The 13,155-nt window shown below is 44.2% G+C and overlaps 1 protein-coding gene across 1 annotated transcript in view; it reads left to right on the plus strand.

Annotated features, from left to right (window-relative positions):
- The window catches only part of BBS7 (Bardet-Biedl syndrome 7), a 426,240-nt gene that overhangs the window by 275,154 nt on the left and 137,931 nt on the right, over positions 1 to 13,155 (plus strand). The window contains exon 12 of the mRNA XM_069242537.1: positions 2,279 to 2,353. Within this exon, the coding sequence (XP_069098638.1) occupies positions 2,279 to 2,353 (75 nt within the window). The remainder of the gene's footprint in view (positions 1 to 2,278; positions 2,354 to 13,155) is intronic.

The raw sequence follows: 13,155 nt of genomic DNA on the forward strand, positions 1-13,155 counted from the left end.
AGGCCAAAATCTACAGGTAGGCACTTCGCAAAAAACACCTCTGTTTTCTTCCCAAAAATTTGGATGTGTCCACGTTGCGCTTTGGGGCGTTTCCTGTCGCGGGTGCTAGGCCTACCCACACAAATGAGGTATCATTTTTATCGGGAGACTTGGGGGAATGCTGGGTGGAAGGAAATTTGTGGCTCCTCTCAGATTCCAGAACTTTCTGCCACAGAAATGTGAGGAACATGTGTTTTTTTAGCCAAATTTTGAGGTTTGCAAAGGATTCTGGGTAACAGAACCTGGGGCCAGATGTACGAAAGGATTTTACCCATTCTATGTCTATGGGGAAAAGCTTTCGTACATATGGCCCCTGGTCAGAGCCCCGCAAGTCACCCCTCCTTGGATTCCCCTAGGTCTCTAGTTTTCAGAAATGCACAGGTTTGGTAGGTTTCCCTAGGTGCCGGCTGAGCTAGAGGCCAAAATCTACAGGTAGGCACTTCGCAAAAAACACCTCTGTTTTCTTCCCAAAATTTGGATGTGTCCACGTTGCGCTTTGGGGCGTTTCCTGTCGCAGGCGCTAGGCCTACCCACACAAGTGAGGTATCATTTTTATCAGGAGACTAGGGGGAACGCTGGGTGGAAAGAAATTTGTGGCTCCTCTCAGATTCCTGAACTTTCTGCCACAGAAATGTGAGGAACATGTGTTTTTTTAGCCAAATTTTGAGGTGTGCAAAGGATTCTGGGTAACAGAACCTGGTCCGAGCCCCGCAAGTCACCCCTCCTTGGATTCCCCTAGGTCTCTAGTTTTCAGAAATGCACAGGTTTGGTAGGTTTCCCTAGGTGCCGGCTGAGCTAGAGGCCAAAATCTACAGGTAGGCACTTCGCAAAAAACACCTCTGTTTTCTTCCCAAAATTTGGATGTGTCCACGTTGCGCTTTGGGGCGTTTCCTGTCGCGGGCGCTAGGCCTACCCACACAAGTGAGGTATCATTTTTATCGGGAGACTTGGGGGAACATAGATTAGCAAAACAAGTGTTATTGCCCCTTGTCTTTCTCTACATTTTTTCCTTCCAAATATAGGAGAGTGTGTAAAAAAGACATCTATTTGAGAAATGCCCTGTAATTCACATGCTAGTATGGTCACCCCGGTATTCAGAGATGTGCAAATAACCACTGCTCCTCAACACCTTATCTTGTGCCCTTTTTGGAAATATAAAGGTTTTCTTGATAGCAATTTTTTACTCTTTATATTTCAGCAAATGAATTGCTGTATACCCGGTATAGAATGAAAACGCACTGCAGGGTGCAGCTCATTTATTGGCTCTGGGTTCCTCGGGTTCTTGATGAACCTACAAGCCCTATATATCCCCGCAACCAGAGGAGTCCAGCAGACGTAACGGTATATTGCTTTCGATAATCTGACATTGCAGGGAAAAGTTACAGAGTAAAACGTAGAGAAAAATTGCTGTTTTTTTCACCTCAATTTCAATATTTTTCTTTTTCAGTTGTTGTTTTCTGTAGGAAACCCTTGTAAGATCTACACAAATGAGCCCTTGCTGAATTCAGAATTCTGTCTACTTTTCAGAAATGTTTAGGTTTCTGGGATCCAGCATTGGTTTCATGCCCATTTCTGTCACTGACTGGAAGGAGGCTGAAAGCACAAAAAATTGCGAAAATGGGGTATGTCCCAGTAAAATGCCAAAATTGTGTTGAAAAATTGGGTTTTCTGATTCAAGTCTGCCTGTTCCTGAAAGCTGGGAAGCTGCTGAGTTTAGCACCGCAAACCCTTTGTTGATGCCTTTTTCAGGGGAAAAACCACAAGCCTTCTTCTGCAGCCACTTTTTCCAATTTTTTTGAAAAAAACGAAATTTTCCCTGTATTCTGGCCAATTTCTTGGCCTCCTTCAGGGGAACCCACAAAGTCTGGGTACCTCTAGAATGCCTAGGATGTTGAAAAAAAAGGACGCAAATTTGGCTTGGTTAGCTCATGTGGACAAAAAGTTATGAGGGCCTAAGCGCGAACTGCCCCAAATAGGCAAAAAAAGGCCTGGCACAGGAGGGGGAAAAGGCCTGGCAGCGAAGGGGTTAAAGTAGCATGTATTTTTACCATTGGACACCACACATGTTGTTCCATTCCATTGATTTGCTCACTAATATTAGTGAGATTGTTTGGGGTTAATGTGTAAATAACTCATGGATTTAAATGATTTGCTGAGAGTGAGGATCTATTCCATCCTCCACAAATGTGCAAATGTAAGAGGCTGTTAGTAAGATCTTGTTTTTTTATGTTTTTGATAGAGTGATGTTCCCGTAGACCTGCTGGATGTGGATAAAAATTCTGCTGTTGTCAGTTTTAGCCGCTGTGACACTGAGGTGAGCGAAATAATTGAAGCTGATATCCATCAATTGTATATTTTTATCTGTAGAGCTGACTGCTTTAGCATTGCTTGCCCTTTCAAATATCCAAATAAAGCATAACATGGCAATCTGGCGCTTGCTGTATTCTAAAATAAAATGGATCTAACAGCATCCACACACAAGGTGTACACATCGAAGCTATGAAAATGGAACACAATCTGAGCTAGAAGGACAATGCACAGTCTGTGGTAAAATATCAGGCTGTGTTCCTGGTACTTCCTATATTGAACAATGTTCTGAATTTTGAGCTATGCAACTGCAGCGCATTGTGTTTTTTCTAAGAATATAGCTCAACAAGCAAATGGCATGGATTCCTTGGTTCAGTTTTGCAAAATAAGTAGAGTATTTGCTAAAAATAATCAAAGAGGAGAATCTCGATACAACTGCTGATGCGGGCATAAACTAAGATACCTGTTGGAGGGTGTTCATCTTGATATTCTAAGCAAAATATAGGATCCCTTCCCAGTCAGATGGAGACTTGCTTTTCCGCTGACTAAGCACATTCACCGTGCTTGTTCCTCTTTGGCATATTGGATAGAGACTTTTGCTCTGCTGGCTTTTTGCACTTCTTTTCTCCTGCAGCGCAGCCACCCGTCACGGCCCACTCTGGAAGATTAGGACACTGCAACATATGGTCTCATGTGCATGTTAGTTTTGTCCTCCCTAAACTCCACGACACCCTTATTGAGTGCTGTTGACGGTATGTGGGCCACTTCCATCCCTTACCTACTTGGGTTTAAGAACTTCCTGGTTTCTAAATTCTTTCTGTTGCTGACTAGAATTATTTGGGACTGGTTCTACATCTGGGCATTGACTTAATGACCTATCTTTTGACTCGGATTTTATTTAATCGATCAGTACTGATAAAGACCCTATAATCGCACTGGGTCGAAATGCCGTTGACTTAGCCCTCAGAAACGAAAACCTTAATTCTGAGTACTTACATGTCAGAAGAGGCAGGTATAATGCTATTGGTCTTCATGCTGGGAATCCATCAATGCATTCAGTGATTCTTCCAGGTCACACCTCCTGTGTGAAAGACTGGTAGGTTGTGCTTTTTCACATCCATGTTGCAGCAGCAATTTTCAGAAGAGAGAATTGTGGGTAAGCAGATCCACAATCTTGGCGCTAGCAAATCTGCTTCTGCATAAGCAGGGGCTCTCCAAGAAAGATAAGTAAACACCCTAGCAATCGGCGTTTCAAACGATTCTGGGAGGGTTGTTGGGGTACATGTATTTTTAGCAAGCATATAAATACTCAGCTTGATACCGTGGAAACCCGGATACCTATCTCAGAGGGAGTATCTGCTAACTTCAAACCTCACCAAAAGAACTGGCCACGTAATTTTGGGATGTTGCTTTAAAATGAAATTTATGTAAAGCGACAGTGGCACAGTAACCTACACTTTCTAGAATTTCACGAAATGTTTGGTGGGGGATGATCCAAGGGTGTTTTGCTTTGCATTGTCAAGTATAGGCAAGAGAGTGCACAGTGGCAAGCAGGCGTCTTTTGTATCATCAGGTCTCCAGTACCATTAGAAATTAGCTAGAGGATAGAGACTTTGCTGATAGTCCTTTGTCAGGCAGGCACAAATTGTTCAGGACAGCAAGCTGGGAAATCTTCCTTTCTTCATCTGTTCTAGGCAGCTCTCTTGAGAGTGGGGTCAGGCTTAGCATTTCATTTGGTAAAACAAGTCTTCTATTTGTGATGGGCCCAGAATGAAGCGGATGAAAATTCCCAGATTTTTCCCTCCCATACTGTACAGCAGGGTCACCCAGTTCCTATTCTAGGTTATCATTCAAGCTTTAAGCTAAACAGCAGTCCCTTTAGCCAACAAAAATATCATAATGAATCCTTTACCCCATTATGCTAAGGTATCTTAGTCTTCAAATTTGAACCCAAGACAACCCATTTACTTCTACCGATCTTAGTGGCAATCCCTACAGCAAAGCAGTCACTAACTCTGCATACAAACAATGTAATTTCAGAAGTCTCCTCCTGTCCTCCAGGCTCAAAAGAGAAGAGTTCTACATAAGCTTATCTCATAGAGACTTCTAGCTGCAGATTAATTAACTTGCAATGATCCCCAGGCATCATACTGGATCCAGAAATTTTGGAGTAATAATCCTATAATGATGGCGTCGCTCGAGCTTGCGTTGGCTGCGCCTTAAGTATGTTCCTGGTGCCTCTGTAGATGCCACCCCAGCACGCTTGTATTAGTTCTTTTTTTTCCATGCTAGTCGGCGCAGGTCCGGAAAGAGCTAACCCCAGTCATTTTTTGACTGATGTTTTTTTCCTCTAATTTTTATTGATGCTTTTTAGAGATTTTCATCTCCTGGTGTGTTTTTGATGTCCCCTAAGAAGTCAGGAGGATTTAAATTGTATGGTGCGTGTCATAGGCACATACCTGCGACAGACCTTTAGTTGGCTTTCTTATGGTGCTTGGAGCAGGACCACAACTCCAAGACCTGCAAGGACTGCTGCGAATTCCAAGATGCTGAGGGAATGGTCTCTGAAGCTCCTGGCCACCTGATGTCAGACGATCCCAGTTGCAAGGAAGGTCCAGGGACCTCTCACAGAGTCGCTCCTGATGACTCGTCTTAATCCAAGCCTTTCAAGTAAGTCCACAAGCTGAAAAAGCTTAAGAAGTTGAAGCAGTCTTTTACTTCTCCATGCCGGTCCAAGTCATCAGACCAGCTGCTGGAGAGTCAGCACTCTAGGCCTAGCTCCATGATGGAGCCCTTATCTGAGTCCACTCCATGCCTCCTAGAATTTCCCAGAGCGACCCATACCCAACTTGAGGAGTTTTACCAGGCCATGCAATTCATATGAGCGGCCTGACCTCTCAGGTGCACCTTCATAGCCCACATGTGCCAAATGAGGCTTCTATTGGTTATCCACCGACGGGTCAGCCATTGGTGCCAGATGTGGTGCTGGACCTGTAGCTGCGCCACATATGATACCACTACCTTCTTTGATGCCAACTTCAGTGCTGTTGCACCTGGTGCCACGAACGCCCCATGGCGGCACAGGCCCCAACCTCATACCCAACTCAGTCTTTCTATATGTCCTTGTTGTTTAAACCTTGTGGGTCCTGTGGCAGGCAGATATCGCCACGGGCGCTCATACTGTTTGCATGTGGTGCCTTAGGGAACACCACAACTCTGAATATTGCGGCTCATGTCTTTGCCTTCATCCGAAGGCGTCACAGGAATGCCGTATGAAGATCTTGGTGGCACGTCTGGCGGATGACGTGTACCATTGTCTGTCTCGCTCCAAGTCCAGGGAACAGTCGCAGGTTCATTCCAGGAGCTGGTCCTGCGATCATCCTTTGACCTCGAAGGATCATACTGCAAAGTGCCAGCGCACGAAGTCATGGCATCCGCCTGTGGCAGGTAAGTCAGGCATTTCCGATGCCCGCTTCTAATTCTTGGTTGAGGAGTCGGCGCATGAGTCCAGCTCGCACCTCCCTGCTTTCTCTGGAGTTCTGGCGACTCTAGCTCAGATGCTGGATTATTAGGACTCCCTTCACGTCATCTTTTGGTCCCTATATCCCTCTAGTGCGCTTCCTAGCCCCAAGGAGGTGAGAGGTGTGTCCCACCTGACTTCACGCCGGCGGGTTCACCCTCTGTGTCAGATAGGCCCTCTGGATCCATACTTGGGTCCATTCTGGCTCTTGTGCACAGGCCTTTGGGGTTCCCACCTGCGATGCTGGAGTTCCATCAGACAACATTGGTGGCGCCTGTTGACCTCAAACCAATTGCCCTATCTGACGCCAAAGCGCCGCCACCCGATGACAGATGGCATTCAGTACGGCGCCAGTGGTGCCTGTAGACTTTGATACCTTTCCTCCCCCTTCTCATCAATCCCTCGCTGTTTTTCCTTTGAGAGAACAAGCTTTTGGAGGTGAAAGAGAAGAGACGGAGTTTAGCAACCTTGTGGACAAAATTGTCCAGCCTACTGTGGAGGGTAGTTGGCTGACTGAGTTGAGTGAGGTTAGTGGCCTTGAGACCTTGCCGGCTTTGGACCACCTTCAGCTACCCCCCGCCCTCCTCCCCCCAGCCTTGCGACAGAGGTGAGCTCCTCCTGCACAGAGGTACTGAAGAGGGCAGCTGCGGTCCTAGAATTGCAGCTCTGTCACCACTGACCTCTTGTTAACAATGCTTCGTAGGAGTCAGACAGCAATAGAGCCTGTGCTCCCATATAGTGAGACACTGACATTTATTTGGGGACCTGGGCTAAACCCGATATGGGGGCCCCAGTGGACAGACCCATAGACACTGGCCCTCCCCTGAAGACCCAGCTTGTCTTATCTGGACCCTGACTCTGAGACGTTTTGTGGTGCAGGCTGCTACTGCCTCTTCTGACCTTAGCGTGCTCTCTAAAACCCCTCTGGCTAGGGAGTTCAGATGGCTGGAATCTTTTGCACGAAGTATTTTCGCCTCAACAGCTCGGCTCTTCAGTCAATCAACACCTCTTGTATTCTGTTTTGTCTTTCCCATGCATTGTGGGATTCAGTGGTGCACCTGCTACCTTTGCTTCCGGAGGAGAACTGGAGCGAACTCGTCCAGTCAGTTCAGGATAGGTGAGAGGCAGGTAGGTTTGTCAGAAGGTGTGATATGGATACCACGAACTCAGTTGGCCGCGCCATGGCTCACTCTGTAGCACTGCACCGGCGTGCCTGGCTATATCTCTCTGGTTTTTCAGACAGTGTCTGATTTCCATTAGGAATATATGCCTTTCGACGGCACTCGCCTGTTCGGCATTCATGCCGATTCTGCAGGCATCGCTTTTGGGACAGTCAGAGTGACAAAGATTCATAAACATGTCTATTCCTATGTTGCCAGATGGACCCATCCCAGAGTGAAGTCCTATAGTTCCAATCAAGCCTAGCTTTGGCTCTCTTTTTAATTACAGCCATTTCACCTTCTGGTGGCACCTGGTACGGTGTTCCTGTCTTTGCAGGTATTCCTATTTTTAGGTCGAGCCTAGACAGCGCGCATGCGCTGTCTGGAAAGACTTGCTGTATTCAGCAAAAGGACTTTAGTCCCACCTGCTGCTTACAGTTGGTTCTCTGCAATGTCACTCTTCCTTGCTACCTCCTAACTGGATCAGGCCTCCGATACGTCACTTCCGTTCGGGCTGCGGCGCACCGGCCAAGTACAGTTTCCTTCGCTTTTATTGTTTATCTGTTGTTAGGGGGGGACTCTTTTTTTTTTTTATTATTTCCTGCCTCGGTATGTTCCTGCCCCTGTTTTGGAAATGTCCTCCTCTACGCCGACAGGAGTTCCTTTCTAACAATTTCAAGGTATTCACAATCTTGTTTTTAGGCACAGGACGCAAAGACTCGAACTCAGCTCCCCAGTGCCAAAGTCAGCAGCGCTGGATGTTACGCCACAAATTTTTCTCTAAATATTGCTTCAAAACACTTCAAAATAGTTTGCCATCAAGTTCCAAACAGCCATAGAATTTCCGTTATGAAACGTTTAAAAACCCACGAGTGAATCCTGCCACTAAGTGCTGCACACGCTGATCTGTATTCCTTGTAATAAATCAGCATACGCAGGTCTTCCTGCACTTCGCTGTGAGACAGATGCTTGGTTAATCATGCCACATTACTAAAACAAAGCTCGTGAGGTGAACCAAAGAACAGACTAAAGCATTAGCAGTTCCTACTCCAATAAACCTCAGTTCACTCTCAGGCCAAACTTCGCGCTTTTGCCTCTTCACATTAAATGTCTTCAGAAAAAAAATATTTTCAAGAGAGCGATAACTCAAAAGCACACAATGTAGGAGACGAAAAAAACTGTGAAAAGGGAACAATAAATCCACAAACTTTGGCATGAATGGCAGTCCTTTATTTGCAGATATCAGGTGTTTCAACATAAGGGTGACTGGTGCATTTCGAAGTTTGTTTTGGCGGTAACGGCAATACATGCTAATTGACTGCATGTACACGGGGTTACCTTACAACAATAAGATTTAATTGAAATGACCCCCGTTGTATCTATAAGCTTTCCAAAATGCAGTGCTTGGGAAGAGGCTATTTCGGCTTTGACACCAGGAACGAGCCCGGGTTCTCGTAGGGTAGTAAATGCAGGGGCGAGGTAGTTCAGTAGAATGACTAGTGTCGATATTTACAGCCACCCGGACACCACCAGTAGAAACAATCACAAGTCGTTCTGTTTCGGGAACAAGTGCGCCATGCAATACTGTTTAACCGTTGCATTGTTGGCTTTGTAGTCCTGAGTTGTTAATGGGAAATGTAAATCTGCATCTGTCAGAATACAAAGAAACTAGGAGTGGATGACGTACACATATGCACCAAACAGGCACGTAGAAATTTGAAGTTCAGATCGGAAAGGCAGAGAAGGGATGGCTTACAATTTGTGTGAAAAGACGATTTCAATTAAGTTTTTGCATCACTTTAATGATGCAACTTATTTATAGGATGAAAATCTGTAGTGATTATTTGGGTTTTGCTGATGAATATCCGCTAAAGTAATACACTCTTACACGTTTGAAGTGCTTAATTGTGAAATAAAGTTTGGTGGTGTCCTAACCTCTGCTCTGAAGCGATCCGGTGCAATTAAAGGTCAGTTCGGTGAATACCAAGGCTGCACAGTCTACCCATTTCTCACTCTTACAATTTTGCTTTCTTCCTATTGTGATGTTTTTTCCGTCTTTCTCTTCCTCCATCTGTCTGTTTTGTGCATTTTCCCTCTCTTGCTCCAGTGAACATCTGATGTAGAAAGACAAGTAAGGATCCCCAAAAATGAGTGCTGGTGGCCCCCTCCGGCTCAAATTAACCATTGGTCACAGTCTACCTAATTAAATCACAGTCCTCAGGTTAAACACAGCCCAACACATCACTGTTTCCATACCACAATATCTGAACAGAGTAAACCATACCGGCCAATTCTGCAAGTCGAGTTAACACAGGTCAGTTTATCCGAAAAAGAATACTGGTACTTTTGGGTCTTAACAGAAACACACTTTATACGGACAATAATTTGAACTGGAAACACAGTGAATGTTTCCAAACATTAGCGTTTGTTTTTTTTTTTTTTTTATATTGACAGTTTGCCTGTGTACTGAACTAAGCAGTCCGAGGATTTCAATAAATAAATTAACCCGACTTTTGTGACAAGTGAGCTTGCCCTAGACAAACACAGCTCCCTCTTTCAGCCAGCAGAGAGGACTGGGGAAAGCCTGCTTTTATTCTGATCACTTTCCTCCTGACCATTAAGGCTCGTCTACCATCATGTGCGTCCAATTAGACAATCCTAGCACTTAACACTACCAGTCCCAGAATGCAACAAATGTTTACTGAATTCTGGCAGGCATATTCTGTTTTATGAACTGAGGTTGGTCCATTAGCTATGCGACCCTGAACCACACTCCCCGTGTTCGTATGTGGATGGTTCTCCTTCTATCACAAAACTAGAAGACAGGCACAAGAAGTTATTTAACTATGATAACAAAATGTATTTAAGTGCTGAAGTTAAGATTAGACCATTTGATTCAAACACCATAATTCTGGTAAATACATAATATCTCTGCTAGCTGTGCGGCACACTAATAGAGTGAAAAGAGCATTATTTATCTCTAATATTCGTACTGAATGTAGAAAAAATATATGAACCAATTCCCACGGCTATCACATGACCTGGAAGTTTGGCATGATTTCTTCATACAACTGCTATAAACTGATAGCGGTTGTGTTTTTCATTTTCCTAATCTAATCTCTGTTCCCAGTGGTAATTCCCCATTCTTAGTCCTCTAGACAGTACTGCGTCTGTTCATGCATCCACAACACTCCAAACCAAACCACATAGGTAAAAGAAATGGTCATTTACGACGCCAGTAGCTTGAACTCTCACAAATGCGAGACCTATTGCATTGCAAATGCTTGTTTCTTATGGCTGTTGCTGACAGATTTTTGTTGTTGCTGTTTGGGCGGTGTCTATTCTTATGACCCTAAGTGGGTATAGCACCTGTTGCATCAGAGTTTTTCTTTTTCTCTGAAGACGGGCTTCATGCTCAAGAGATAGTTAGCTTTATGGTATGCAACCTTTTCTGTGTAGAGCATCCTCCATTTGCCGTATAGGCATTACTAATTATCTTGTAGTACTCTTCTATCTCTTATAGGGAGCTGGTCATTATGTCTCCTTGGAATTTTTTGTATGTCTTTATGGTGTATTACTCTTATTGCCTTAATATTGAAGCAATTCTTATATTTCTTTTTCTAGTGCTGTTCTTCTCATGAGCAGTTCTTCCTTCTCTGTTGGGGCAAGTGGTTCTTCTAGTCTACCTCAGTGCCTCTTTGCACTTTTTCAACATGCTGTTCTCTCTGTACTTCAACACCATGGGTTCTTGCCACTGGCATCTCAGGCACCAGTGGTGCTCGAGGGCACATTCTTTCTTGTTCCTGTGCAAGTCATGCAACACAGCATACTTCCCTTGTGCTGCCGGTCTGGCTGCCTTTACATTGCCCCTTAATCGCAAGGAGTTTTGTATTATTTTCTTCTCGCTTAGAGGTCGGGTCAGTTTCCCTGGCTGCAGTAGGGCTCTTTTAGACAAGGGGCAACACACCATTCGGGGCCTCAAAGATTTCTGTATGTTCATTCTAAAGACACTGCCATGTGGTCTTCCTCTGTATCAATGGCTATCTTTTATCTTACAGTGGATGTCTGGTTGTTACTCATGTTCCTTGACCATCATGGTGCCGTCTCCCTGGTCAGTTCCTTTCACTCTGTTCTTCAGTGTTTCATATTTCTACCCCCCCGGGGGTTGTTGCCCCCTTTTCGTTTTTATTAAGGTTCCTTCTACTGCATTGTTTTATGTTGGGCATCCACTTTGTGGGGTTTCGTCCTTGGAGTTTCATACCTCTTGTCTTCTTTCCAGCTGTTACTATCAGCAACCTGACTAGGTCTGCTCAAGTGGCTAGCATTCGTTGCATGTATCGATGGACTTTATTTTTGGTCTTTATTTTCCTGAAGTGTGTGCTGTCCTTATTGTGTTGCTTCTGTCTTTGTGTGTGTGTGTATATATATTTACTTTAAAAAAAACAAGGGCTACAGTGACAGGGCATTATATTTAGGCTCACATTTTAAATGTACAAAACCATAGAAATTCCCCTGTTAGTTATCTCAAGTAACTACAACTTGTGCCCTAATGTAACTATAACTTACGCCCCCACTATGCACAGTTTTTGTGGTGGAAAATTTTACTTTGAATATTACCTTGATATTATCAATGACGTTATCTAAGATGTCATGAGTGCTTTAATTTGTGGGGTAATTAGCAATGCAGGGTGAGTGAGCGAGTTCTAGTTACCTTAGGGCATGCGTTATAGTTACTTAAGATAACTCTAACAGGTGAGTTTCTATGGTTTTGTACGTTTAAAATGTGAGCATAACTATACCTCCCCTATAACCTTTGGTTTAAATGAATTTAAATGTTTTTTTTTTATTCTATTTCCTAATTATAACATCCCTGTAACCTTTGTTTTTTTTCAGTGAATTTCTTTTTTTTTTTTTTACGTTAAGCAATTTTAATTACTTTGTCAGTTGAACTTCAGCCGTGCACAGCCTGTGGTCAAGCCCTGTGGCCAGCCCCCTATAAACACCCTACCCTGCATCTGCACTGCTGAGTTGTGTCTCGGCAGCAGTTGACAAGAAAGAACCCACTTGTCGCAGTCACTACGTGAAAAATGTAAGGATGCAAACACCTCCATCAAGAATTACAGGTAACTTTTCATGGTGCAAATGCAGAGAAAACATACTTGCTTTGCCTTGGCCAAGCGCATTAAGTTAGGCTGATTAGTACTTTACAGAAATGGAGTTTCAACGTGGGCACCTGCTTTATTTGTATCTATAAGTGCTTGCCGTTGAGCTTTAATTTCTGTAAAATGAGCATTGTGCCAACATTTTGTGCAAAATGTCTACCCACCTGCAATACTTATAACTGACTAATTAGTGAGTGCTACCTCCTTGGGTAAATGTATAGTGCATCTCCTACACTACAGTTGCATGAAGAACTGTCAGGAAACGTCTCCAGTGACCTTGTGTGTCTGTAACTTTGCCAATGTGATTGTTCCTCGTTCGTCTTCATCAGATCATTTTCATTGTGCAACTGCAGATTTGCAGTTCCACCTTGAAGTGTTGTTTTGGGGGGGGACTGCGGGTGTAGCTTCAAGACCCCCTGGTCCCAGACAAGTCTGGACTCCTCACTTGTCATTACATTGACAACTTTTCTTGTTTTCTTCCTCTGTGCGGACCTTTTCTAGATGACTCCAGAGGCGTTTACTTTATTTCTGGCTGTTTTTTCTTAGGGCATTGGTTGTTCTATACCAATAGCATCTGTTGTTGTCTTCGCCATATTTTTCTTACAGCATTGTTCAATGCCTCTTCTACACAAACGGTTTCTTTTTCTCCCTTTTTATCTGTGCTTTTATAGAGCAGGTTTGGCTGAGGTAATGGGTTTTTAGGGTGAAGAGCTGTAGCTCAGTGGCAGTGCCTGTTGATTCATTCTGGTGCCTGGGAAAGAATTCGAGGGTAACAAATCTATGGCCAGATCCTGTCTATATCATATAAGGCATTACTGAAAGTAAGTAACTTGTTTGTTACTCCTGGGCTGGGGCACCCCTCTAGGAAGTGGAGGTCAGAAGACATTGATCTCCACGCGGTCTAGGCTTCACATCAACCTTTTGCAGCTCGGGGAGCTCTGATTGGCATTGAAAGCCTTTCTTCCTT

This window comes from Pleurodeles waltl, chromosome 1_2, assembly GCF_031143425.1.
Source record: "Pleurodeles waltl isolate 20211129_DDA chromosome 1_2, aPleWal1.hap1.20221129, whole genome shotgun sequence".
Classification (NCBI taxonomy): Eukaryota; Metazoa; Chordata; class Amphibia; order Caudata; family Salamandridae; genus Pleurodeles; species Pleurodeles waltl.